This window comes from Euphorbia lathyris, chromosome 3, assembly GCF_963576675.1.
Source record: "Euphorbia lathyris chromosome 3, ddEupLath1.1, whole genome shotgun sequence".
Taxonomy (NCBI): Eukaryota; Viridiplantae; Streptophyta; class Magnoliopsida; order Malpighiales; family Euphorbiaceae; genus Euphorbia; species Euphorbia lathyris.
Window position 1 is genome coordinate 38,340,707 of NC_088912.1, and position 26,142 is coordinate 38,366,848.

At 36.5% G+C, this 26,142-nt stretch overlaps 3 protein-coding genes and 2 long non-coding RNA genes across 6 annotated transcripts; 1 reads left to right on the plus strand and 4 right to left on the minus strand.

Moving 5' to 3' along the window:
• Positions 1 to 264: 264 nt before the first annotated feature.
• LOC136224518 (uncharacterized) lies at positions 265 to 3,315 on the minus strand. The gene is made up of 2 exons (XR_010686475.1): positions 3,023 to 3,315; positions 265 to 1,294 (listed from the first exon to the last, which is right to left on the minus strand). It is a non-coding gene; the product is annotated as an uncharacterized lncRNA (long non-coding RNA).
• A 2,443-nt stretch (positions 3,316 to 5,758) lies between these two features.
• Positions 5,759 to 6,754, minus strand: LOC136223719 (fasciclin-like arabinogalactan protein 12). Its single transcript, XM_066011860.1, has one exon. It carries the CDS (start codon positions 6,732 to 6,734, stop codon positions 5,871 to 5,873), a length of 864 nt encoding a protein of 287 aa, XP_065867932.1. The 5' UTR covers positions 6,735 to 6,754; the 3' UTR covers positions 5,759 to 5,870.
• Positions 6,755 to 7,092: 338 nt separating this feature from the next.
• Positions 7,093 to 22,652, plus strand: LOC136222914 (uncharacterized). Of its 2 annotated transcripts, XR_010685743.1 has the most exons (5): positions 7,093 to 7,225; positions 15,354 to 15,571; positions 21,881 to 21,980; positions 22,088 to 22,141; positions 22,225 to 22,652. It is a non-coding gene; the product is annotated as an uncharacterized lncRNA (long non-coding RNA). The 2 variants fall into 2 exon arrangements; XR_010685742.1 differs by lacking the exons at positions 7,093 to 7,225; positions 15,354 to 15,571 and adding an exon at positions 21,268 to 21,406.
• On the minus strand, positions 15,741 to 16,785 carry LOC136222912 (fasciclin-like arabinogalactan protein 12). The gene has a single exon (XM_066010599.1). The coding sequence runs from the start codon at positions 16,725 to 16,727 to the stop codon at positions 16,005 to 16,007; it is 723 nt and encodes a 240-aa protein (XP_065866671.1). The 5' UTR covers positions 16,728 to 16,785; the 3' UTR covers positions 15,741 to 16,004.
• LOC136222913 (DNA polymerase II subunit B3-1) lies at positions 19,329 to 24,970 on the minus strand. The gene is made up of 4 exons (XM_066010600.1): positions 24,490 to 24,970; positions 24,187 to 24,271; positions 20,065 to 20,106; positions 19,329 to 19,889 (listed from the first exon to the last, which is right to left on the minus strand). Exons 1-4 carry the CDS (start codon positions 24,928 to 24,930, stop codon positions 19,816 to 19,818), a joined length of 642 nt encoding a protein of 213 aa, XP_065866672.1. The 5' UTR covers positions 24,931 to 24,970; the 3' UTR covers positions 19,329 to 19,815.
• Between the last annotated feature and the right edge of the window lie 1,172 nt (positions 24,971 to 26,142).

The window sequence follows — 26,142 nt, forward strand, 5'->3', positions numbered from 1 at the left end:
ATGTGATAATTCTTGTGACGCGCTCCAAGGGTGCGCGACACAAGCTCCCCGATTAATCTGGTACACTTTGTATCGCTCCTTCCTCACGCGCGACGCAAAATATTGATATTTTAAAAAAAAAATTACAAAATTTTCCAGCATTTAGCATAAAATTTTATAATCAAAATTTACTTGATTCTACATGATATTATAGAACATACACATAAAACTACAAGTATCACATTGCATAAATGCATACATATTTAAAATATAATCACAACTTAATTTCTTCAAGAAATAGTTGCATATATAACAATTAATTCAACTTGTCATATTCAAGTTTGTAGCAAAAAAAACTAGAAAGATGAATAAACACTAACAACTTCCACAAAAACACTTAAGCAAATATCTACCTACTTTCCAAATAAACTAGGAAGATGAACAAACTTAACAGTCAGAGATCACGATGACGACACACTTAACAGCCTCACAGACATTGCTGATAATGCTTGGACCCGGATCTATCATTGTGAGATTCAAGCTGTCTTTTGCAGTCTCCGTATATGGGGGCTCCCCAACAACAACAATGGCATAAGCAAACTTATTAGACTTCAAAAAGTTGTTGTCAGGGTTCTCTTGGAAGACAAGTTCAGTACTTGCATCAATTACGGATTTTATGGCACTAAGGATGGTGGTTCCTACAATTCAAAGAAGCTTCATAGAAACAATAAATGGATAAAAAAACCAAAGCAAGTAATACAAAGTTATAACACAAAAACAATCATATAACTTAAAAGTGACTAATACGTGAGTTAACATAAACTAATATTTCCAATTTCACATACCACAAATCCAAATTCGCATTATAAGAGAACACATGAAACAATCCATATGCAAATGAAACAAAAGAAATGATAAATGAAAAAAGAAAAAATTCAGAGTTTGCAACATACAGGCAGGGGAGTAGTATTCAAAACCCTCTATCCTTTGAGAAGCCCTTCAGTCCCATCTAGCAAAGTACTCACCATATTCTCACCCAAATGCTGAGCCACTCCCAACACCAAAGAATCGAGTTATCTAGAACTTCAAACGCTGTCAAAATCGGAGGTAAACTTTCATCAAATCTCACATCAACAACAATATCAATCACCTAGCAAACTTGACCAGAATGCCTTGGATCCAAGAAGGTACTGCATGTTTTTGGAGAAGGTACAAAATACAAGAATTCTTTCCTCAGCTCTATATTCAATAAACTGACAGGAAGAATACAGTAACTCCATAACTCCAACTCCCCAAGAGAAATTGGTAACTGAAGCTAAAAACAGAAAAGACTTATGTCAATATTCATTTTTAGATACATGTAAACTGAGGTCATGAACAATTTTTAGTTTTGCATGCTCTTTAGAGGTTTTCCTTAACATTGACAATGTACAGTAAAACCTCGATAAATGCATATCTTTGGGACCGAAAAAATATATTCATTAAGCGAGATTATTTATTTATCGATAAATGAATAAATTATTCATTTATCGATAAATCAATATTTATTATTTTATAGATAATTTTTCATTGTAAAATGCATACATTGTATGTGACAAGAAAAATCAAAAGACATCAATTAAAGTATTGCTTGAATCGCCTACGGACGAAAAAATTATCCAGTCAATAATGAATAATGATGATGGAAATAATCCAGAGCCAGATGATAGTTGCATTGTCGCAAATGTATTGTCAAAAGAGTTATTTCAAGCAATTGTCACTTTAAATAACTACTTGCTACAACATGAGCAAAATATACCAGAAGTTGTGTTTGCACTACAAAAAGTTAAGGATGGTGTTCATTTTGGTTTAGGTGAAAAGAAAAAACAAACTATAAATACATTTTTTTCAGAAGAAATGACTTCTAGATGATTGATTGAAACGTTTTGGTATATATATATATATATATAGTATGTAATTCAATAATTATTAATTTATATTTTCATTGGGCCTTAAGGATTTAAATATTTTTTATTACTTAATGTATTTAGCGAGGTTATTACTTTAGTCCATTGGCCCAAGTCGGGACCGAAAGAATTTATTATATAAACGAGGTTATTACTTTATCGAACATTCATTTATCGAGGTTTAACTGTACATGAAAATTTGCATCAAGGAGAGTTAAACTAAAAACATGACGGCATTATTTGAGAGCTTCAAAACATAACTTGATTGAGATCAAACCATTCACATAATATCATTACCATTAGAACATTATTAGAAGAGAAAATGAGTAAGAATAGTGATTAACTTTGTTTCTTCTCATAGTACAAAATGTCAAAACAATAATGGAAGGCAAAAAGATGGCATCACCAGAGAGGTCTTACAAACATATGTAAGTCCTATAATATACACGAGAGCTACTGCATACTATTGGGAAAAAAATCTAGATGGATGGAGAATTGGCAAATTGAGTTTATATAATCAAGCACATACATAAATAAGCATTAAGTTATAGTCATGGATAATAGTCATGGATAATAGTCATGATTGGGCATTATAAGATTGGATCAGAGTCCATATTCCTCAATTTTACAATCTCTTTATCATTCTCTAGCATTAAAGAAGCCCGAATCTACATTATGTTTCAGCAGAATGTGGCTACTAAGTTTCACATCGTCCTTCTTTTGTTTTTTTTATACTTTTCTTCTCTAACATCCAAAACCAAATGAGTAATCAAAGCTAAAAAAAAATAGAAAAAAGATAAGGAGCCAACAAACTACAAGAAAACCTGAAAGTTAAATATACGCAACATTATCCAAAATCGAACAGGGATTAATCAATCCATGTGGCAGAAGAGTGAAAATGTAGGGTTTCACCCTGAAACTAACAGTAACTTGACTGTATTTGTATACACTTACTATCATGAAAATTTAGGAACGTAATTTGGACACTTACAATCATGAAAATTTAGGGTTTCACCTTGAAAGAGTGACCAATAATGGACAATCAATTGATGAATTAAATGCAGGAAATTAGCCAGAAAGTAACGTAAAGAGAATACCTGTCAAAGTTCCCAAAAAATGGAGTCGATGTCAATGTTGGCTTCGCTGAAGCCCAGAGCAAGAACTGGATACATCATTTGGAAGAACTCGCAAGCTTTAACTCGATTTAATGAGAGATGATTGGGAAGAAATTGACAAATCAAAAATTAGGGAATAGGAAATTAGAGGACTTAAGAGGTTTTAACGTTTGGGAAACTGAGAATTGGAAACAGAGACGTTTGGGAAACTGATGACTAGGGCGAGTGTTGGACTTCTTCGTTTATTCTCTCCCCAAATCAAAACTTGAAGACGTTTAACACGTTTGATATGGTGTTTCAACTGGTTAAAGGTTATTTATATTTTTCAATACATTTTATTTTTAATTAATTTATATGGGATAAGTTTTTAAGTTTATATATATATATAGGCTATTTGATTTTCATTTTTTTTTTTTAATTCTTTACTATTTTATGAAATATGAAGAAAAAATAATTATATTCAAATAGTAGTTCGTATTAGTTGTGTCGCACTTTTAAAAAGGAGCGACACAGATAACATACTAGTTGTGTCACTTTTATAAAAGCGTGTCACAAAGATAACACACTCTTTGTGTCGTTTTGGTAAAGACGCGTCACAAGCTTGCTCTTGTGTCACACTGTAAGACAAGCGATACAAGAAGTAATTTGTTTGTGACACACGCTCTTCAAGCATGACACAAGTGATGACACAGAATACTTAATTGTGTCACGTTTACAAAACGCGCGACACTAGTTACTCTGTTGTGTCGCTTTCTCTTCAAGCGCGACACAAGAGGTGCGACACAAGTGAGCATTTCTGTACTAAAGTATGGAATGAGGCATGAATATAAAATCTAGATACATTTCTCTCCTATGACAACTAAACAATTTAGAGAATGTAAGACAAGATTCACATCTTCATCTTGATGGGAGTTATAAGTTGAGATGAGTGTGGTCCAAACAAACAAAATTATTGTTGGATATTCAACTCTGATGGGAATGGGAAGAGATATTTTGCTAATTGAAAAATGACCCCAGTGTTGTAAAAGTCGTTAGGCGCTAGTCGGACGGACAAGACTTCCGAAGATTAATCAGGGATTAATCAGATTTGTATTTTTTTATTTTTTAGATTTATATTAAATAAATATTATATAAACTCATTTAAAATATGAATGATACTATCTAAAAATAATAAATATTAAAATACTTAATGATTATTAGTTAATACTTAATAGTTGTGACATAAATATAATATGTAATAAACATAATATATAAATATAAACATAAACATAATATAAACACAAACATATAAATATAAATATAAATATAATAGTTGTGATATAAATATAATAGATAACCCGATTTTTTCCGATTTTTTTCGACTTTTTCTGCCTAACCCGACTTGTCCGACTTTTCTGCCTTGTCCGATTTATCCCGGTTTGAACCGCCTAGACGGAAAAAAATCGGGCTCCCGACTTATGCCAACTAGTTATATAAAATCGGGCAGTGTTGTAAAAATCACTGATATATCGACCGATTAGTCGCCGACTTGACCGATTTTTACAATACTAGATGACCCCATACAGTGTAGCGCAACACCCGTAGCGTTCACCTAGACCCTGAATGACCAAATAAATTTGGTCATTCACTGTTAGATCTATGCTCTTTAAATCTACACCTTAGGATGCTTTCAATCTCCACCGTATGATTTTAAAGAGCATAGATCAAACGGTGAATGGTCAAATTCATTTGGCCATTTAGAGTCCAAGTGAACGCTACTGAGTGCAACACTGTTAATTGATTGGGTATATGTATTATTGGAAAAATGAATAGGAACACATCAATTATTTAATGGACCCGGCCATTTTTCATTTTGGTTCAATTAAACAATCATTTATGAGACTATATTTGTTATGTTATTCTTTTAATAACCTTTAATTAGTAGATTAAAGTAGCTAGCATTCTAAAGAGCACATCAATTTACAAATGGGAGAATATTCTTGCTGTTCGGGATCAATTTACCGTTCATCTTTCTATTGGAAATTCAATGAAAGATCATAATAAACTGAACAATCATAATATGGAAGCAGAAATTAAATTTTGATACGAATTGAACAATTTAGAGGATATGATCAACGTCAAAGTCTGCTATGATTGATATGAATTGAACAATCATAATATGGAAGTATAAATTAAAAATTGAGCATATCTAGAAGTCACTCCTAGAGTAATCCAAATTTGTGAGAATTTAGAAAAGGAAGTAAACCATAATCCATCAACACAGCTATTCGGCCGTCCATAGTTAGGAATGAAAGTGAGAGGTAATTGTGCAATGGAACTGAAACTTATGGATCTATCCAAACACGTTGCATTCCCCCTTCTTCTTTATTAACTAGACTCATGCCTACTCCAATATTGATGAAGAATCAAAAGTGGAATCCATCTCTACATCTCGATCCGTAGATTAGGTTTGGTTTATAAGGTGGATTGATAGATGCTATTTCACCGATGTTGAAGAATATTTGGTGGATTGAAAGAGGAAAATGAAATTCTAATTTCTAGGGTGGATTGGATATATTTGGTGTTAACATTCTGCTTTACATTATTCGTGTATGCCATAAGTTATAGATTTTTGGGCCTTTTTAGTTGGCAGCCCATGAAACACTTTAAAAAAAGTGTTACTAAAAAATTGTTGGCAAAGGCCCAATTTTTTTTATAGTGAAAATACGCGCGATGATGTGAAATATGAACTTCACAGATGTTTATTTAGAAAAGAGCAAGATGAAGAGAAATATGACAAGTACAGTGAATATGAAGTTATGACTCTATTGAATTTTACTCAAAATCCATGTCACAACCGGAAAGCTGCCGCAACGATAGCAATTCCGGTGGTGATTACCACATTACTCTTCACTAAGCTTACAGCCGCCGCAGAAGTAGAAGCAGTAGTCGTAGAAACAACAGGAGTGGCCGTAGAAGGAGGCTCCTTCATCTTGGGATCATTTTTCTCTGCCGCTGGTCCCTTTGCTGCTGCTGCTGCTACTGCTGGTGCCGGAGCCGGAGCTTTACCACTGCTAAAAATGTCCGCAGGAAGCAGAACCTTATCAACCCGATAAATAGCAAGCTGATTATCAGTATAAACAGTGCCAGAAATGCTAGTATTAGTCAATCCAGTACTAATGCTCACTGAAGTAGGAGAAGTAGTGAAATTCAGAGCAACTCTTCCGCCATTTCCCGCCTCTGTTCCGACCGGATTAGTCACAGTTTGGAACTGTGAAATCGACAGAAAGGAAGGAATGACATGGAATTTCACCAGCTCCGATTTCTGTTCATCGGTTAAAGAGTTAAGAGTGCCTGATTTAAGACCGGAGAAAGCACCATCTGTTGGTGCAAAGATAGTTAGGCCATTATTTGAGTTGTTAAGGACAGTAAGGAAGTGATTTTCCTCTTGTGTTGATCTTAAGAGACGGATGAATATCGAAAAATGCCCCGATTTTTCGAGGATTTTAGTGACGTTTGTGGGCGGAGGGATGGAAGATGGCTGCGCTGGAGAGGCTGCGGGTGTGGTTGATATCGCTGGAGGAGAGGGAGGGGATGAAGCTGCTGGTCCTTGAGCAGCTGGAGCAGAAGCAGGTGACTGGGCTGCAATGTTTGTGCAGTAGAGGAGGATGATTACAAGGGGAATTGAGAAAAGACATTGTTGGTTCATCTTCATCTTTTCACTAGTATTCAGAAATGGAAATGGAATTGGAATTGGTGTGGAATGAGGAGAGTGAAAGAGGGTTTATATATATTGTTGTTTTAACAGATCATTAGGTGTCATGTGCAATTTTAGTTACAAAAAGATAGCAAAGTTTGCTTGGAAATTACGAAAACATGGATTTGCAAAACAAATAAGGATAGTGCATAATTTTTGAAAATGATGGCTTTCTACATCAAACACAAAACTAGATTGATGTTTTAGCTGAAGGAAAAGCAAGTTTCATTTCGATGCTGATTTCTGATTCCCTACAAGTAATTTCATAAGTAAAAGGTATCAATTTGCTTAATGTATTATCTATGAGGTGAAGTTAGAAAAATTTAAGTTGCAACTTCAATCATCTACTATATATGAGCGAGGTTCACAAGATGCAGAGTGTCTAGAGCTCCTATTGAAGACAACTGAACTGATCAAATGGTACTGAATCAAAGCAAACGTTGATGTAGGTAAGGTTTCACCACTAGTATTCAAATATCAGAACTTTAACTATGTGTGTTTTTTATATGAAAAGATCAAGTTTATGTATATATATAATGTCATTGCAGTTTGAATTTCATTATGAGGTTAGATTCATAGTATGTGATAGGTTTCACTAAGAGAATAGAACAGATGTTGGAGAGTCGCATAATCACTCTGACGGTCAAATTAGAATATTTTATAAATAAGAGACAAATTATAAAGAGACACAGTAATATGTGATTATATGTCATACCCTGGTTTGTGGAACATGGATTTGTGGTCATTATTGTATTGGGTTCTACATATCAACTTACTATTGCTAGGAGAAAAATATTTTACATCAAACTGACAGAATTTTAATTTTATTTTGCGACCAAGAGATTACTAGAGTTTTTTGCTTTGTTAAAAATAATGCCTTGAAAATTAAAAAATTCATAAGATGTAAGCAACTTTAATTATTAAACTTTTTATATTTGAAGTTATTTAGGTGTTGTCGCAACCTTCAAAAAAAAATGTAGAAATGAATTAAAGGAGAAAATAAAATACAAGTGCATAAATTAAAGTATAAAAATTGTAGTACATAAAATGATGGATCTCCTTTCAAAAAAAAATGATGGAGCTAGAATTCTTCGTTATCGAACAACAACATTTTATATCATCTGTAGTAAATGTAGTAATTCTCCAATTCATTAACGGTTCTTTTCTTATCGGTCCGAGATGAAGGACTGAGGGTTGGAGAATGATATGACCTAGCCGGCGCCGCCACCCTTCGCAACCCCTAAACGCCGGTCTTCGTCTGTTCTAATGGATTCTGATTGCCCCCCGGAAGATCATGTTAGTATTCGAGTTCTCTTCAATCCAAATCTTCGCTTCAGCAAACAACCCACATCCCCACCGGTGATTGAAAACAGAGTTTCGTTCTCTTCGATTCTCAAGCGCAACATCCCAGCTCCTCCTGCATCAACGGCTTCGATTTCGGAAATTGGAGGTTTTAAGACAGTTAAAATCTCACAGTCGGCTTATGAAAATAGAATCGCCCAGTGCACCCATTCACTGATAGGAAGAATCATACTTGCCAAGGGAGATAGCCCATGGAAGATAGCGGAATTGAAATCGAAGCTAACCGCAGAATGGGGAATCAAAGAGCCATGGCGGCTAATTTCAGTAGGAAGAGGTTTCTTCCAAGTTATTCTTAGCTCTAAGGAGTCGAAAGAACTGGCGCTTAGCAAAAGGGTGTTGAATCTGATGTCGGGCACCTTCCGGCTACAACCTTGGAAACCCGATTTTAACCCTTATGCAGAGAAGTCCACTCATGCACAAATTTGGGTCCAACTCTATGCATTACCATGGGAGTACTGGGATCCTCAGATCCTCGCGGATATTGCTTAAGGTCTGGGAGGTCTTATCAGGCTTGACAGAGCAACTCTAGATGGAGATTTTGGGCACTTTGCCAGATTACTTATTGACATTGACTTGGCGGAAAACATCCCTACCCAATTGGGAATCGAAAGAGATGGTAAGCAATTCTGGATTGATGTTTCTTATGAGAACTTACCCTCATTCTGCAAATTATGTTCGAACATTGGACACATGTCATATGAATGTCGGAAAAACTTAAAGCCGTCTGAACCCAATAAGCGGGCAGAACAGGACAGGAGCAAAGGATTGCAGAAGTAGAAATCGGGATGGGTAGAGAAGAGGAAAGAGAATGGAGTTGAACATGCTATAATCTCGGTTGCGGATATCACTAATAAGCTGATTCGAACGCTTGAGGTGCAAGCAGATCCACAATTTGTTGAAGCTAACGGAACGGTACCTGATCCTGCACTATCGGAGTCTAATGAGGAAGTGGAAAATTGGGAGGATAGATGTGAAAGGGCAGATTCACTAGGGAATTCAAACATTATAGAAAATGCAACGGGTAATGGTTCACCGACTCACTCCGGAAGCTCGAATTCCATGACGGAGAAAAGCACTGAAAAAACACCCTCCTCAACCCGCTGGGCTAATCAGTTGGAAGAAGAGGAGCATGAATGGCAAACGGTGACTTCAAAGCAAAAGAAGGAACCAAAGAAGCCAGGCACGACAGAAATAGGTAAAGGTCACTCCAAGAGGGCGATCAAACCACCTGCTCGCTTTAAATGACTGTAATCTTTTGGAACTGCAGAGGTATTCTGAACGCAGATACCCAGAGGTACGTGTACAATTTGTGTCATACTCATAAGCCTGATTGGCTCTGTCTTGCTGAACCAATGGGAAGTTTTAATTCTATTGATAGTCATTTTTGGAGAAGTCTTGGAATGAGTTTCTTTGCTGAGAATCAGTGTAACACTTCAACACTCTGGTTGTTTAAATCAGATAGAATTATTTATCCTGTTTCGATCATCACCAGTCGTGATCAATTCATCTTGATTCAATGTTTTCTTATAGGGCATGTACACCATTTTTGCTTCGTCTATGGCAGTGTCTGGGCAAATAGACGGAATAATATGTTTGGAGAAATTACAGCTCTTCGTGTAGGGGCTCCAGGAAATTGGTTCATAATTGGTGACTTCAACGCAATTTTGGGTGCTCACGAGAAAACTGGCAGGCCGCCGGCTTCACGGCCTTGCAGAGAGTTTCGCGCCTTCCTTGATGGGGGAGAATGGCGTGATGTTAAAGCCATGGGTTCGTTCTATACTTGGTCTAACAGCAGACATGGTCAGGCACGAGTGGAGAGCAAAATTGATAGGGTTATTGTTTCAGAGGGTTTCGATGACCTATGGAATTACAGTTGTACCGTGTTAACCAGACATCACTTGGATCATCACCCCCTGTTATTTTAGTTCGCTCAGAGTCCTAGCAATCCGGCCCGCTTTCGATTTCAAGCAATGTGGGTGACGCATCCCAGTCTAAGGGAAGTTATAAAGAAGTTCTGGGAGGATACCAACCCTCCAATGGGGCCAATGCAGCTGGTCTGTTATAAACTGAGGGGACTTCGCTCTGTTCTGCGTCAATGGAATAAAGAAGTGTTTGGGAATCTAGACAGAAATATTGAGTAAATTACACCAATGGTACCTAAAGTTTACCTTAATTCACACTTTGGTACCTAGATTACATTTTGTCTCAAAAATATACCCGAAGTAAAGATGACCGGACAATTAAGTATATTTTACCGGTTAATGGCTGGTCAATGCGATTTTGACGAGTAAATTACACTGATGGTACCTGAACTTTACCCGAATTCACATTTTGGTACCTAGATTTCATTTTGTCCAAAAAATACACTTAAAGTAAAGATGACTCAATATTTTAGCATATTTGACCGATCAGTGATTGATCAACCCGAGTTTGACCATTTTAAATTAAAAATTGAGACCAATCATACACTCAATTTACATAAAATTATAATACTGTCATTTAGCTCATAAATGACAATATTATAATTTTATGTTAATTGAGTGTATGGTGAGTTCCAATATTTACTTCATGTTACCCGGTCACTAACCGATCAAATGAACTAAACCTTTCAGCCACCTTTACTTGTGTTATGTTTTTAGGATAAAATAAAATCCAGGTACCGAAGTGTGAATTATGGTAAAGTTCGGGTACCATTAATGTAATTAACTCATGAAACGCGTGTTGACCGGTCATAACCGATAAAAAATATACTAAATTGTCCGGTCATCGTTACTTCAGGTATATTTTGGGGACAAAATGTAATCTAGGTACCAAAGTGTAAACTATGTAAAGTTCAGGTACCATTGGTGTAGTTTACCCCAGAAATATTACAGCCAGCAAAGCTTCCCTAGATTCCATACAGATGGAACTTACCACCTTAGGATTTACAGAAGAACTTCACAAACAGGAGCTGCTAGCCCATGAACTACTTGATCAGCATCTTCTTCAAAAAGAAATTTACTTAAAAGAGAAAAGTCGGGTCAAATGGCTAGAGGTCGGGGATAGGAACAGTACCTTCTTTCACAGGATGGCCAATCAGAGACGGGCAACGTCAGGTATTTCTTCGTTGAACATCGATGGGGAAATCTGTATAGATAAGGAACAAATTGCGAATCATATAACTGATTATTTTGATAACCAGTTGAAAAAACCGATGGAGGAGCCAGCGGACCTGACAATTGTCAATGAGATTATCCCGAGCTTGGTCACTTTTGAGATGAACGCAGAGTTGCTGTGCTGCCCGTCTGATGATGAAATTAAGGCGTCAGTTGAGTGTATGAGTGCGGGAAGTGCACCTGGGCCAGACGGATTCACAGGGAAATTTTTTCAAGCTTACTGGGACATTATTGGGAAAAATGTTTGTCAGATGGTGATATGGTTTTTTCGCACAGGACTAAACTCAAACATCATAGCTCTATTGCCAAAAATTGAAAACGCTATGAGCATTTAGTAGTACATGCCAATTGTGATGAGCAACTTCGGATTCAAAATCATCTCCAAAATATTAGCTGACAGATTAGCTATGGTAGCAAGCTTGATAATCTCCCCAAACCAGTTCGGGTTCATCAAAGGAAGAAATATTCATCAATGCATCGCATTGGCATCCGAAGGGATAAACAGTTTGCAGAAGAAGAGCTTCGGGGGGAATATGAGTCTCAAAATTGACATTTCAAAGGCGTTTGACACGCTGGATTGGAATTTCATCTTAACAGTGCTCGAAGCTTTTGGTTTTTCTTTGCAGTTTCGGGATTGGATTCTGAACATTCTCTCCTCTGCGCGAATTTCAATTATCATAGGAGCTGGCACTAGGGGATATTTCGCCTGCTCTAAGGGCGTCCGTCAAGGAGATCCTCTCTCTCCGATTCTTTTCAGTTTGGCTGAGGATTTTTTGAGCAGGCTGCTAAATCACTAAACTGAATGCGGGAAGTTGACCCCATCTGTTTACTCTAGCTCTTACAACATGCCAACTCATCTTATGTATGCAGATGATATTCTCCTTTTTTGCAAGGCATTTATTACTAACGTGCAGGCATTGGCATCAATATTTGATCTCTATGGCAAGATCTCGGGGCAGAGGGGTGAACTGGAGCAAATCGGAATTTTTTTTTGGTGATAGCATTACCCAGCGTCGACGAAGAAGGCTTGCTGAGCAGACGGGTATCAGAATTGGTAAACTGCCATTTATATACTTAGGGGCGCCTTTGTTTGTTGGGGCTCCCAGAGCAAGGTTTCTCTCCTCCACTGCAGATAGAATTGTCGGGAAATTCGCGAAATGGAAAGGCAGCGCATTGTCAATGGCGGGGCGATTAACTCTGATAAAGACGGTAATTACGGGTTCCTTAACGCATACTTTTATGCTTTATAAATGGCCATCCACCTTGCTAAAGCGTCTGACGAAATACATGAGGAACTTTCTTTGGTCGGGTTCAATCATTGGAAGGAAATTTGTTACTCCATCCTGGGCTTCTTGCTTAAAATCAATGCAGGAAGGAGGACTTGGTATCAGGAGTCTGGATGTCTGGTACACTGCGCTCACTGGGAAACTGGCTTGGGGAGTGTTGGCTGAAGAATCATTCTGCTTTAAGGTTTTACGTTCCCACTTCATAAATCTGGTCGGACTTCCAAGGAGAATACCTGCTCTCTCCTCTGTCTGGTGCTCTATCAAAAATGTTTATAATACCTTGCGAGAGAATTGTCAATGGCTGTTAGGGGTGGATACGAATCTCTCTTTCTGGAATACAGAATGGATTATTCCAACCATTGTAGACCAAATGGGAATCAGCATGTCTGAAAGAGCTAAGTTCCGCGATAGCACAAGGGATTTCCGCTTTCATGATAGATGGCGTGATATGCCGGAATTGAGCCAAGGCGTTTCTGATGAGGTAAAACGGATCTGTGGTAGCGGGGAGGAAAAATATAGATACTGCTGGAGACCGGCATCTGATGGGATGTTTACAGTGAAACTCTTCTATAAATGGTTGCGGAATCCGCCACAGCCTCAACCGGTCAATTCGATCTGGCAACCGAGCATACCGCCGTCACATTCGATGATTCTTTGGCGGACTTACATGGGGAAAATACCAACACAAGACCTCCTGAAAGCTAGGGGGATGGTGATTGTTTCCCGCTGTTGTTTTTGTTTGGTGCAGAAGGAGACGATTGAAAATCTAATGATGAGATGTGATTTTGCACAGCATATCTGGCATGGCATTGCAACGTTGTTTGGAAGACGGATAAAGTGTGTTGGCAGTATTTGTGAAACAGTTGATGAAGCAATGAGAATGTGTTTCAGCCCGCAAATAAAAAACCTATGGATAAGTGCAATTGTACACGTAGTTTGGGTAATCTGGAGAGCTAGGAATGCTTGCTTCTTTGATAATGTGGTGCCAAACATTCACATAACACTCAGATTGCTTTGGTCTCAAATCCGACAGACAAACTTATTGGGAAGAGGCACTATTTGGAATGCAATGATTGAAAATAAAATACTTGACTCGCAAGCGCTCACTCCGAAGCTTCAGCAGGCCCCGAGGATTATCCCGGTTAGATGGAAAACCCCGCCTGTTGGTTGGGTAAAGGCAAATACAGACGCCTCGGTCATGAACTCAATGGCTGGTTGTGGGGGAATTTTCAGGGACAGCTCGGGTCGAGCGCTGGGAGCGTTCACCTTTCCAATAACTACACACGTCGTCCACATAGCGGAGCTGCATGCGGCATTTGCAGCAGTTGCGCATGCGCATAGACAGGGATGGTATCGGCTTTGGGTTGAAAGCGACTCATCGTACGTAGTTACGGTCATGTGATCACGCACGAGCCGCGTCCCATGGCAATTAGTTACTGCCTGGTCAGATTGCAAAAATAAATTGGAAAGTATGCAGGTCACTATATCTCACATCTACCGTGAAGGCAACCAAGTTGCTGACCGTCTTGCTAATTATGGCCGAACCAGTACGGGAGAGGATTGGTGGGATACCCCCCCCCCCCTGATTTCTGTAAATTTTTGGTCGAAGACAATGTCTCCGGCAGGGCCACATTTAGGTTCTCCTAAATTGGACAATATTCTTTGATTCTTTAATTATGTATTCATTTTCTCTTTCATATTAATAAAACGGGTCGGAGATTCTCTCCCTCCTCACTTCCAATAAAAAAACGGTTCTTTTCTTATCTTATCCAAAGCATCTTATCTTTTAAAAGTTAGATCGGCTTCTCCATCTTCTTTCTTTCCTAATCTCTGTAACTCATGATTTATTAGAACCAACCAAATGTGAATCAAAGCCCAGATCTATAAACCCTTTCACCTCTTCATATTCAAATCTTGACAAATCAAACATGAAGCTTGTTTTAGCCATAATTGGTCATTTGATGCGGGCATCTCCAATGCAAAACCAAAATAAGAGGAGAAAGTGTCTCACACGGCGTGTGTCATTAGCCACACAATATGTGAGCAAATAGTTGCTTGAAGAAATTGGGTTAATGCACACGGTGTGTGGAGTGGTGCTGGAGCTCTTGGAATAATTTCGAGGGAAATTCACACAGCGTGTGGCCCTTACTCACACGTCGTGTGACCTATTGAAAATGAGCCATGGAGGATGAAACGTCGGACAATGGGTGGACGGAGAAATTAGCACATGGCGTGTCAACATTCTACACGCCATGTGAAGTGACTTCATCTATAAGGAGACCAAATCTGCTAGAATTCATGCTTCCTTTTATTTACTTTTTTGCCATTTAGACCTAATTACCATTATGTCATTTAACCAATTCACCCCCACTTTACCCATGTTACTACTTTATGATTCGCAACCCTAGTTAAGGTATTAGAGTCCTTTATCTTTAATTTAGTGTAGGTATTTAAACCCCAATATTTGTAAGGATGCTCATCTTTTTATCAATCAAAATACAAAACTCCTTTTAGATCAAGGTTTTCACCTATCAATCGGATTAACTCTTTCTAGTTAAACTAAGAAGAAACATCTTTTTTAGGGATATGAGTTCGAACTAAAACTAATTTGTTCGCTATTAATTTGTTAGTTTACGATTAAAAAAGAATAAACATCTTTGTTAGTTTACGATTAAAACTAATTTGTTCGCTATTAATATGTATCATCACTCAAACCTTGAAATCATAATTGGAGCTCTAATTAGCTCTTATTTTTCTTCTCCTCCTTCAATTAGGGATATGAGTTCGAACCAAAATCGGATGATCATGAGAAAAATAAAGGAGCAGACAAACAAGAACGGTATGGTGGTTGTGAAAGAGAACAAACCAATCGATGGTTATGGTTAGCGAGGAAAATGAACAGATGATGACCGCGGATGAGATTTGGTGGTGGTGGTGGTTGCTGCGAGAGATGGAGTCGTGAGATAAGACATTTCAGTGGTGGTTTTGGAAGGTGAGTTGGTGAAAATACTCATTTTTTATAAAATTTAATTTATTCATTATTGGAGACAGATGTCGTATTTTTATTTGTTACGGCACACCACATCATATAGGTAGATATAAACTTATTAAATCTAAATCTTAGAATTCAATTTACCAAAATCGGAATGATCTGGACCCAGTTGCCTCCAAATCAATTTGCATGATTTTCTTTTTGAAAACTACATTACAACAAAGTACATAAGAAACCCAACCTTAAATGAGAAAAAAAAAAAAAAAATCAAATCTCATCAACCTTAACAAACTTGAATGTTACAATTGGGACTTAAAAACAATACAAAGATTATTAAAAAAAATCACTCACCATAATAAGTCATCAAAATCATACACCATTGAAGAAAAACTGACCTGAACTCACCATGTTTTACCAATAATACCCTTTTATGTCACAAACTCAAAATCGCAGTAACTATCCCAACCCCAAAAAACACCACATTATTACTCGCAATAAAGCTTCCATCTCCACCAGAAATATCCTTAGTCGCAACCGGACTTTCAGCAGCCTTACTCTTCTTCTTCTTAGCAATCTCCGGCGCCGGAGCCGGTGCCGGAGGCTTCGGAGTAAAAATATCAAGAGGAAGTAACACTTTATCAACCTGATAAATAGCAAGTTGTCCATCGGTATAAACAGTTCCCGAAACACTAGTATTAGTAAGTCCGGTAGTTATATTAACTGCATTCCCCGTTGTTGTCACATTAAGCTGAAGTCGGTCACCGGATCCGGCTTGAGTGTTGACCGGATTACTCACTGTTTGAAACTGAGAAGTAGCAAGATAAGTCGGGATGATATGGAATTGAACAAGCTCAGCTTTCTGTTGATCATTAATGGAGTTTAGGGTTCCCGATTGGAGATTTTGAAATGCACTATCACTTGGTGCAAACATTGTGATTCCATTGTTTGAGTTGTTTAATTGACCGTTTAATGTTAGGTCTTCTTGTGTGGCTTTCATGAGGCGGATGAAGACGGTGAATTGGCCGGAATTTTCGAGGATTTTGGTGACGTTGGTTGGGCCTGGGGGTGCCGGAGCGGCTGCCGGAGTTTGAGAAAGTGTTGAGGTGCAATGGAGAAGGAGGAGGAGGAGGAGTATGGAAAGAAGGTTTGCTGCCATTTTGATGTGTTTGGGGGAAGAAAGTGAAGTGGTCCTTGATATGGAAAAAGAAGGGGGGGAAGAGAGGGGTTTTATGATGGAGATGAGAGAATGGAATTAGGTAAAATGTTTACATTTTTAGTTAGAAAAGCTTAGCTGGAATTTGGAGGAAACTGAGATTTTGTGTGAGAGGATGGAGTGAAATTAGTGGAGAGAGAGAGGAAGGGATTGCTTGGAAAATAAGAAAAAACAGAAAGAATATAATTGTAGTATAGAGATTTCAATTATTGCTTTGGTTTTACTTTGTAATCTATTTTGGGTAAAATGCTGACATTTTTGTTTGCCATAAATTTACGGAATAAGATGCTATGGATTTGGTTTTATTTTTAAAAAAAAAAACACATTTTAAGGCCAAAGTTATCATTTTAGTAGGAAATAGTTGCCTACCAAACGAGAGTGGATTCAATAGTAGTATGTGATATCATACAATTCATTATGAATATACGTGGATCAATGAGATACATCCTTTTTCAATAGTAACCGAGATCTAGAGCGTGAGAATTGAACCTGCATCATTAGCTTGGAAGGCGAAGGGTTATAGTCCGTGTTGATTTAGCATTTTTAACATCTCTAATTCAAAACTGAACATGAAAATTTAGTTTCATTCAGTTTCTTCGGAGCCATGTCGACCAGTCAAATTGATCTTAATATCATGCACATTCTTACCCCCATGGAACGTCGTGATTAGCATAATTACAGGTGCAATCGTTGTTGGCCTCACTATTGATTGGTTGTCGCATGGCTTTTTGCTCACATTGAGTACATTTTGTGTATTATCTAAGCTTTTACATTATTCCGTGGTTATTCTCGTCACAGTAGGGTTGCTGGTTCCCGACCCCTCTTTAACCCATTTCTATCTTATTTCAAACATCAAAAGGACTCAAGCGTGGCTCAAATTCCCTATTAATAGTATGGAAGTGTTCCATAATTGTTAAATGTGTGCCTGACTCAAGGCACAAAGATTAGCGCCTCAATAGGTCTCCGGCAAGCAATGTCAGCAAAGTACACAACTTGCTGCACCTTGTCTCATCTTGTGCCTTGAGTCAAGGCGTGCCTAGGCTCTTTAGGTGTTGTTTTAAGGGGTTTTAAAGGGTTTTTAAGGTGTTTTCAACTTTTAATCATAATCATAGGAAATCTTTAATTAGGATTAAGAGTCCAAATTAAATTAGAAAATAAAAACGCATCAGTTGTGACCCTGAAGGAAAAAACGCAAAAGCAGCAGCTTCTTCTCCCTTGAAGCTTGTGACATAATTGACCCAATTTCTTTACAAGATATAAACAATGCTAATGAATGGTTGATGGGTAGATTGGATGAAGATGAGCTATATTCCCAAATGAAAATTTAATGGCTAATATTAGTAGAGCTATTCGAGCTGAAGAAAGTGCTTATCATACTAGAGTATGAAAAAATGTTACGAGTGCCTCTAGTTCAAGTGTTATGTCAAAGGATAAAGGTAAAGCATCATTATTTATAATTTTATATGTTTTTTTCGTGCATCTTGTATCGCTTGGACGCATGTCTATAGGTTCGATTCTCATTGTGGTGGTTACAATCCCTATAAGTGGAGCAATATGTAAATATTTTCATATATCCCTCTACAGTAGTGCTCACCTGGATCCTGAATGACTAATTTGATCATTCACCATTAGATTTAGACTTATTAAAATTTTATGTCGTAAATCCAAATCTAATGCCAATTCCAATCCAGGTGAGCAATATTGTACCCAAAGTGAAAAAAAATAAGATATATAAAAAATATCAGAGTTGATATTAAAATTTTGAAATAAAATTTGTATCATTGTTATTCGAGCCGTACAATTGTAAGATACTATCTCTATTGGAACATCAACTTGCAAATATCTCTATAATATGTCAACTTGCAAATATCTCTATGCTGCCAAGCTTGGAAAATAATTTTATTTAATGTCACATTAACATTTGTAATTGGCTTATAATGTGGTTTTGCAAGCCGAATGAAGATGCTATTGAAGTGTTAAATGGCATACTATTAATAACAAAACCACCATTTAAATGGCATACTATTAATAACAAAACCACCATTTAAATGGCATAAAACCAAAGTAGATAGTATATGAAATTGCCTTTTTTTATAGGTCATTATGATTATCTTAAATGGTGGTTTGTCGGGTCCATTAGCTTTAATTAAAGCAACTAACAACTTCTTATATGTCCAGGAATGGAATTGAACAAACTTCTAATTATCAAGAGACACTCATCCTTCCTTGGCATTCATTAGAAATTTGGGTGTCAATGATTTAGAATGTCTTACAAATAAATTCTATTCTAATAATAGATTTTATAGCTCATTCATAAGACTCTTCAAACAGAGAGCAGAATAGTAAATATGTACAGAAATAACCACCAAATTGACAGAAAGAAGAACCAAATGGACACTTTTAAATCTCACCCAAAATAAAAGACTAGCCAACTTCATCCAATGCTCACAAAGCCTGGACCCAGCCATAACTTGACTCCTTACCTTACCAACATAAGAAACTTTCACTCTAATAACAAATCAATTAAGTTTTTGTTCAACTTCATTAGCAGGTACAACGTCTTTTTTTCCTAACTGTTTCACAAATTTCACAACTAAACAAGTCAAATCATCACCAGCCATGCTCATTCCTTCCCTTCCCCACAAGGAGAAAAGGAAACCAAGTACATCAATGGCAAAAAGATACAATTATTCATACACTGACATGCACTTATAGCACAAGAGAGCACTTCGAAAGAACTATTGTTCCAAAAGCTATTGTATTTCACTTCCATCCTAACTCGGATTCATCGGATCCAATGCATCATGATTATCAAATCTCAAGTCACTGTGTGGAATTAAGAAGTGAATGTGAAAAATCGAATCCTGAGTAAGGCCTTTTCTTTCTACAATACATGATTAGTTTTATCCTGAGTAATGCCTTTTCTTTCTACAATAGTTGAGAACAAAACGCAGGCTTACAAATGAAACATAATTTAGCCAGCATTCAAGCATGTACACAGATTATCATCTCAATATGTGTTACCAGGGTCCTATATTTGCCCATCTTCAACTAGTTTCCGCTGTTCCAAGGCAGCCTCAGCTTTTAGCTTTACAGGAACATAATCTGAAAATAATGTCAAAATAGCTTTTCAGGAACTGATACCATAAAGAACAAGTAATGGCATCAACATAGAATAAGATAGAAACAGAATCAATAGCTTTAGTGTATGCAGGAAAAAGCATTATGTTCAGGAAAACGAAAAAGGCATAAATCGGGCATTGATCTAGTCATAAACTACCTGAAAGAAAGTCGAATCTCTTGTCCTTACTAACAACTGAAGCTGAAACCAGAAACCAAAAAGAATCCATATTAGTGCCTGTCCAAATTAATTATAATTACATGCCTATGGCATTAGCAATAGACATTATTGGGCAATGAGCAAAAGCCAACAGCATAAAAATTTGGAAAATGTTTTCTGAGACTATATATTTATAGTTAAACAGAAAATAAAAACAATCAATTGGCCAATTTGGTTCTCGTTAACAAGCAGACTAGTATACAAAAAATGAACTCTGAAGTTGCTTATAAGCTGCTACTTGCTAGAAGCTTTGATGTAAGGTCACATATTGCAGAGAAAATTCTCACAACAAATTAAAGTAAGAGAACAAAATAGAAGTACTGAATCCTGTAAATGATTCAGAGAAAATTTTCCATCGCATGCTTCAATCTGTTTCTGATATCTTATAACAATTAGGGTAAAATCCACAAAAAAAGCTTGTGCTTTCAGGTTTTGTCAAAGAGGTACCTGTCGATTTTTTTTTATCCAAACGAAGACTGAGGTTTTCGTTTTTCTAAACACGAGGATCTTTTAGTTTGACACAATAAAAATAACTGTTAACGACCTCAAAATGGAAAATTCTAAGAATTAAAGTTGGTTAGTACAACATTTACTATGGAACCAAATTTTTATTTTCCAAAATCATCATTTTCGGAGCTTTTTCTCTCCAAACATTCTCTTTCTCTATCCTCACCAAACAACACCTTAAATTACCTCAAAACTAAAGAGTTGAAGGATTAAAGTTGCTTACAATATATCATCAAGTCTTTGAATTTTTCGATTTTGAGATCGTCAACTGTCATTTTAATTTTGAGGTCCTTGTTTTAGCAAAAAACCTCACCCCCTTTTGGACAAAAAAATTACACAGTTTGCAAAAACACAATAGTATTGTAAAACACATAAAAAAACAAACATGTATAATGAATACAACGAAAAATCAAATTACACACATTGCTTGGAAGGACAGTAAGGAGGATCTTACTGCTGACGTGTCAATTTTATAGATTTTAAGATTTTTTTTATTGTTATTATTTACTTCTCCGGCACAGATTACGCAAACAACTGCTCATCCCCATATCCCGCAATCTTCGCCCTCTCTCAATCACCTAACCTAATTCATCAACTGATGTTTGCCTATTTCTCTGACCATTCCCTCAATTGCTTCGAATGGTATGTTTTGTGAAAACTGATTCTTCTTCATATTTTCTCACCCTAATTCATCAGTAAAAATGACCTGCTACTTGCTAATTCATCAACTGATGTTTGCCTATTTCTCTGACCATTCCCTCAATTGCTTCGAATGGTATGTTTTGTGAAAACTGATTCTTCTTCATATTTTCTCACCCTAATTCATCAGTAAAAATGACCTGCTACTTGCTAATTCATCAACTGATGTTTGCCTATTTCTCTGACCATTCCCTCAATTCCCTCATTCTGACTCTGTTTACTAGAAGCTATCTCTCTCTCTTTTTTACTGATTTCGTTTTTCATTTCGTTATGGATTCTTTTGGTTTGCTGCATGCTTCCTTGTTTCTGTGCGATCCTCTCCCTATATTCTGTTGCTGCACTTTTAATTGATAGTTTAGGTTATAATAGCTTAGGAAATTGATTTGCTTGATGGAAACTCTGTAATATTTCATATTAACTTCTGATCAGCAGGTCATTTTGTACATTCTTGATTAATGCAAAAAAAATTCTCCTGCTTTCGTCACTGGCCAACTTCTTGGGCTGCATGTGATCTTTCTCTTAATCAGTTTTAATCCATAATCATATGCAGATATGGGAGCAGGATAAGAGATTGAAGCTGATGCCAACTACCACCTTGAAGTTACGAGACGCTTGAAGGACGTTAATGTTGACAATAACACGGTTGGATGGTGTGTTTGATTTATTCCCTTTTCAAATCCTTTAGTTGATGCACATCCTCTATGTCTTGGTTGGTACACTATATATTTAGTTGGTCATTGTCTGATTTTGTTTTCAGTTACGATCTCCTTGAGGATTGTCACTTTTCTTCTTCACTTCTTTGTCAATCTAGGTTAGCTTTACTAAAATTATAATTTTTCCCATTACTTTTTTGCCTCAGTTCTTCATCTCTGATGTGTTGGTTTTTACATGTAGATATCACTTTATTGGATCTGCGGTTACAAACTGGGAGAGGGCTTCAATTGATTGGGCTGTGAGATATCGCTTTAAAGATATAGTTTTACTTTATAATTTTATCTGTCATAGCCCTCTTTGTTCTCTCTGTTTCAACCCTGTCGATCTCAGTTCTGGTTGCCTTGGATATTTGGTAACACCTATTTAATAGCTCTATTTATTCTTTGATTTTTCTCATCCCCTTCTGCAAGTTGGTTTCATCTGAATCCATAGTGAGTTTTTCCTTTTTCTTTTAACTATCGCTTTAATTAATTTATAATAAGGGCGGCCCGGTCGCACTACGCGTCCCCGCTGAGCGAGGGTCCGGGGAGGGGTCCCACCACAAGGGTGTACTGGGGGCAAGCCTTCCCCTGCCAATTTATAATATTCAAAGAAATTCAATCTATACATCAGAAAATGGCCTCAAGTACGTTAGTTCCTCAACAACTTAGAGGTATCATTTCTTTCCTTTTTCATCTTATCTTGCAATAGCCTTTAGATTTGCTAACTAATGGCGGATAATATGAACATGTAAATAATAGCCATTACAGTTTTTTTTTTAATCCAACCACTAATTATTGGTTCTATGATCTTCGACCGGTTATTGGTTATCTCATCTATTGATGGGTTCAATTAGGTGTGTATTTTGGATATGACTTGCTCAAGTCAAGAGCATTGGTGGGCTGTCTTAATCTTGTCTATTAAAATTTCCAAAAATTTTGAACCAAGTTTAGACACAGGACAAGATGGTTACAAGCTTAATTTACATATTTGTTTAGTTACAAGGAAGAATCAGGTTATATTGAGACAAGGATGCATATCACTTCATTGCCAAGAGAAAACAAACAACGGACAAATTTAATTTAATTTGGTGACATTTCTTGCAATTTTGGTATGTATTTTTTTAGTCATTGATGATGATTTTGCTTCTTTTTTTTATTCTAATTTACTTCAACTTTGTTTTCGGTTGAATTCAATTGGGTCCTTTCAAGTTTAATGGGTCCAAAAAAGGAAAACAGTTGAAAAGAATGCTTGTGGTGCTGATACTGGATCTGCACAAAAATAAGAACATATAGGATGAATTCTATAGGAGGATTAGTGGTGTATTTTTATCTTTAAAATTGGTTGCTTTATTGTTTCTTCTCTCTCTTTTCCCTTTGGTTATATTATTCTCCTTTTTTGGCGTTTCGTTTTTTGGTTATATTGTTTCGTGATTATGCCTCATTGGATACTTATAATTCTATTCAATCAATATGAGTGTTTCATTTTTTCCAGGGAAGAAATTCACTATGGACAAAAATTGTTTTTGTTGTTGTAGAGTGATATTAAAATAGCTTTGCTATGTTGAAGGTCCGAATTTATTGGTCAGGGTTGGGTGAGAAATTATATCTTTATATTTAGTTATTGATTACACAATGTTTATGGTTATAGTAAAGATCCAGACAATTGTGAAAATATTAAGTTTCTTAAATAGGGGATCAACAATTCTCAAGATGTTTCTGTTTCAGGAGTTACTATTAGAATCTGTTTTGAATATGGTGTTGTTCTTTCCGTTGGTTGTATTTATGTAATATTATAGTACGTTTGGTCATTTTCGTAGTAATCAGTAATTTAACTAGTTTTTATTGGCTGCTTTGTAACTCTTTTACGGAAATGGATTTACCCCGCTACGATTCTACTTTGGTGACATTTTGAATACATTCTGTAATGCCCTTATTATACCCTATTCTGTGACAATCTAATTACCTAAAATGACATTTTAAAGTCATGTTGAACACAATGAAGGTTTAAAACCTTACTTTAAAGTCATGTTGAACACAATGAAGTTTAAAACCTTACTTTAAAGTCCTTCCATTTATCTCCACTCAAACAAAAGCAATAACAAGGGTTAAGCTCCCCACATGCTTAATTGGGGAAAAAAACAAATTAGGGAAGAGAGCTTACACAGGTGCTTGTAAGCAAGAGCTTTCTTTCGGTCCTGAACTGAACAATGGTATGCTTCCTCACTAAACTGTTCAATGAACTTCTCCTGTAACAAAACAAACAACTTCATTTCAAAATTTTACACTTTTGAGAAGAACAAAAGGTTGAAAAATAAGCATTATTATGTGCACAACATTGTTCAATAAAAGAAATTAGTGTCTAATATCCTAATATCTGAAAGAACCATATTTTAACAAACCCTAAACCTAAAATTGTAGCAATTTCAACACATAAGAACCCTAATTGACGAAATTGAAAATGTACCGTGGCCTTATTGACGAGAAATACGACATCTTGAGGCAATTGCAAACTAGGATCTTCACTCTTAATGATTCTCTTTATCCTGGCCATTGGGAATTTGCACATTGTTCCATCTCCTTCTTCCCCATCGTTATTTTGTTTTCTCTTGTTGTTTTTGTTGGGTTTGGAGCTTTTGCTGGTGTGACTCTTGGGTTGGGTTCTAGGTGTGTGTTGTTGCGCAGTTTGGGCTTGAATATCCTGCGAGTCGCAGCTTGATAATGGGATTACCTCAGGAGATTCGGTGACTCCGCCATTAACAGTCTTCTTCTTATTGTCTTTCTCTTGCTTGGGTGATTTTTGGGGGGTTTTCTTGAGGGGTGTTGTTTTGGAGGGTGTTGCTGCTGCTACTTTGTTATTCTTCTTCTTCTCTTCTTCTTGGTTGTTGGATTTGTTGGAGGAAGCCATTGTCCAAGAGGAGCTACTCACTTTCAAGTGTAACGACGAGTCTGTCTCTATATATATATAACTTTTGGCTAAGTGCAGATTTAGCATTGAGTAATTTAATCCTAACATTAACGTTTTGTACGTGTGGCCTAAATTGATGCTATATTGTAAATGTTATGCCTAAATTGATATCATGTTATAAACATTAAGCCTATATTGGTGCTATTTTGAACGTTGAGCCTAAATTGGTACTTCTCCAAAAACCTTAGGCCTATTTTGGTACCTTATATAAAAAAATTAGTATACGAAATATTGTTAGAAATGACATGTATTTTAATGTTTTTAAATGGTTAAGAGTCAATGTTTATACGGGTAAATTACACCCATGGCCACTGAGCTTTACCCATTTTCACATTATGGCCACTGAACTTCATTTCTTCCCGGTATGGCCACTGAATTTTACACTTTTTAACACTGGTGGCCACTTAACGTCTCAAAACGATCGTTGACGGCTAAAAATAAAAAATCTGAAGTGTTAATGATATTCTAAGGAACTTTAATTCTTGAAAATTTTCGTTTTGAAGTCATTTGGGTGTTGTTTGGTTAGGAGAGAGAAAGTGAATTTTTAGAGAGAGAAAGCTCCAAAAAATGTGATTTTCAAAAATAAAAAATGTGGTTTCATGGTAAATGTCGTTCTGAACAACTTTAATTCCTGAATATTTTCATTTTGAGGTCATTAACGGTCATTTTGAGAAGTTAGTTAAAATTGAGTGGCCACCGGTGTTAAAAAATGTAAAGTTCAGTGGCCATACTGGGAAAAAATGAAGTTCAGTGGCCATAATGTGAAAATAGGTAAAGTTCAGTAGCCATGGATGTAATTTACCCATGTTTATACTATTCAATTGATTTCAAATTGTTGAATATAAATATAGGTCTATATCAAACAAAAATAATAATAATAATAAAAAAGTTCTCGCATTTATAGGAAATTAAGATTAGTAATTAAGGATAATTTTTTTTAATATACGTGCTTTAATCCTCTAATTGGAAAAACTTCTAAAACTAGCTTTTCTAAGTTAACAGCTTAATGGTGGTGAAGCTCTTAGCCTGTTGGTTGAAAGTTTACATATGACTCTAGAGGTCATGGGATCGAATCACATGGGTGGGGTAGGTTGAGGATTTTCCTTTCTCTTCAATGTAAGTGTATTGCGCACAACTTTAAAAAAAAATATA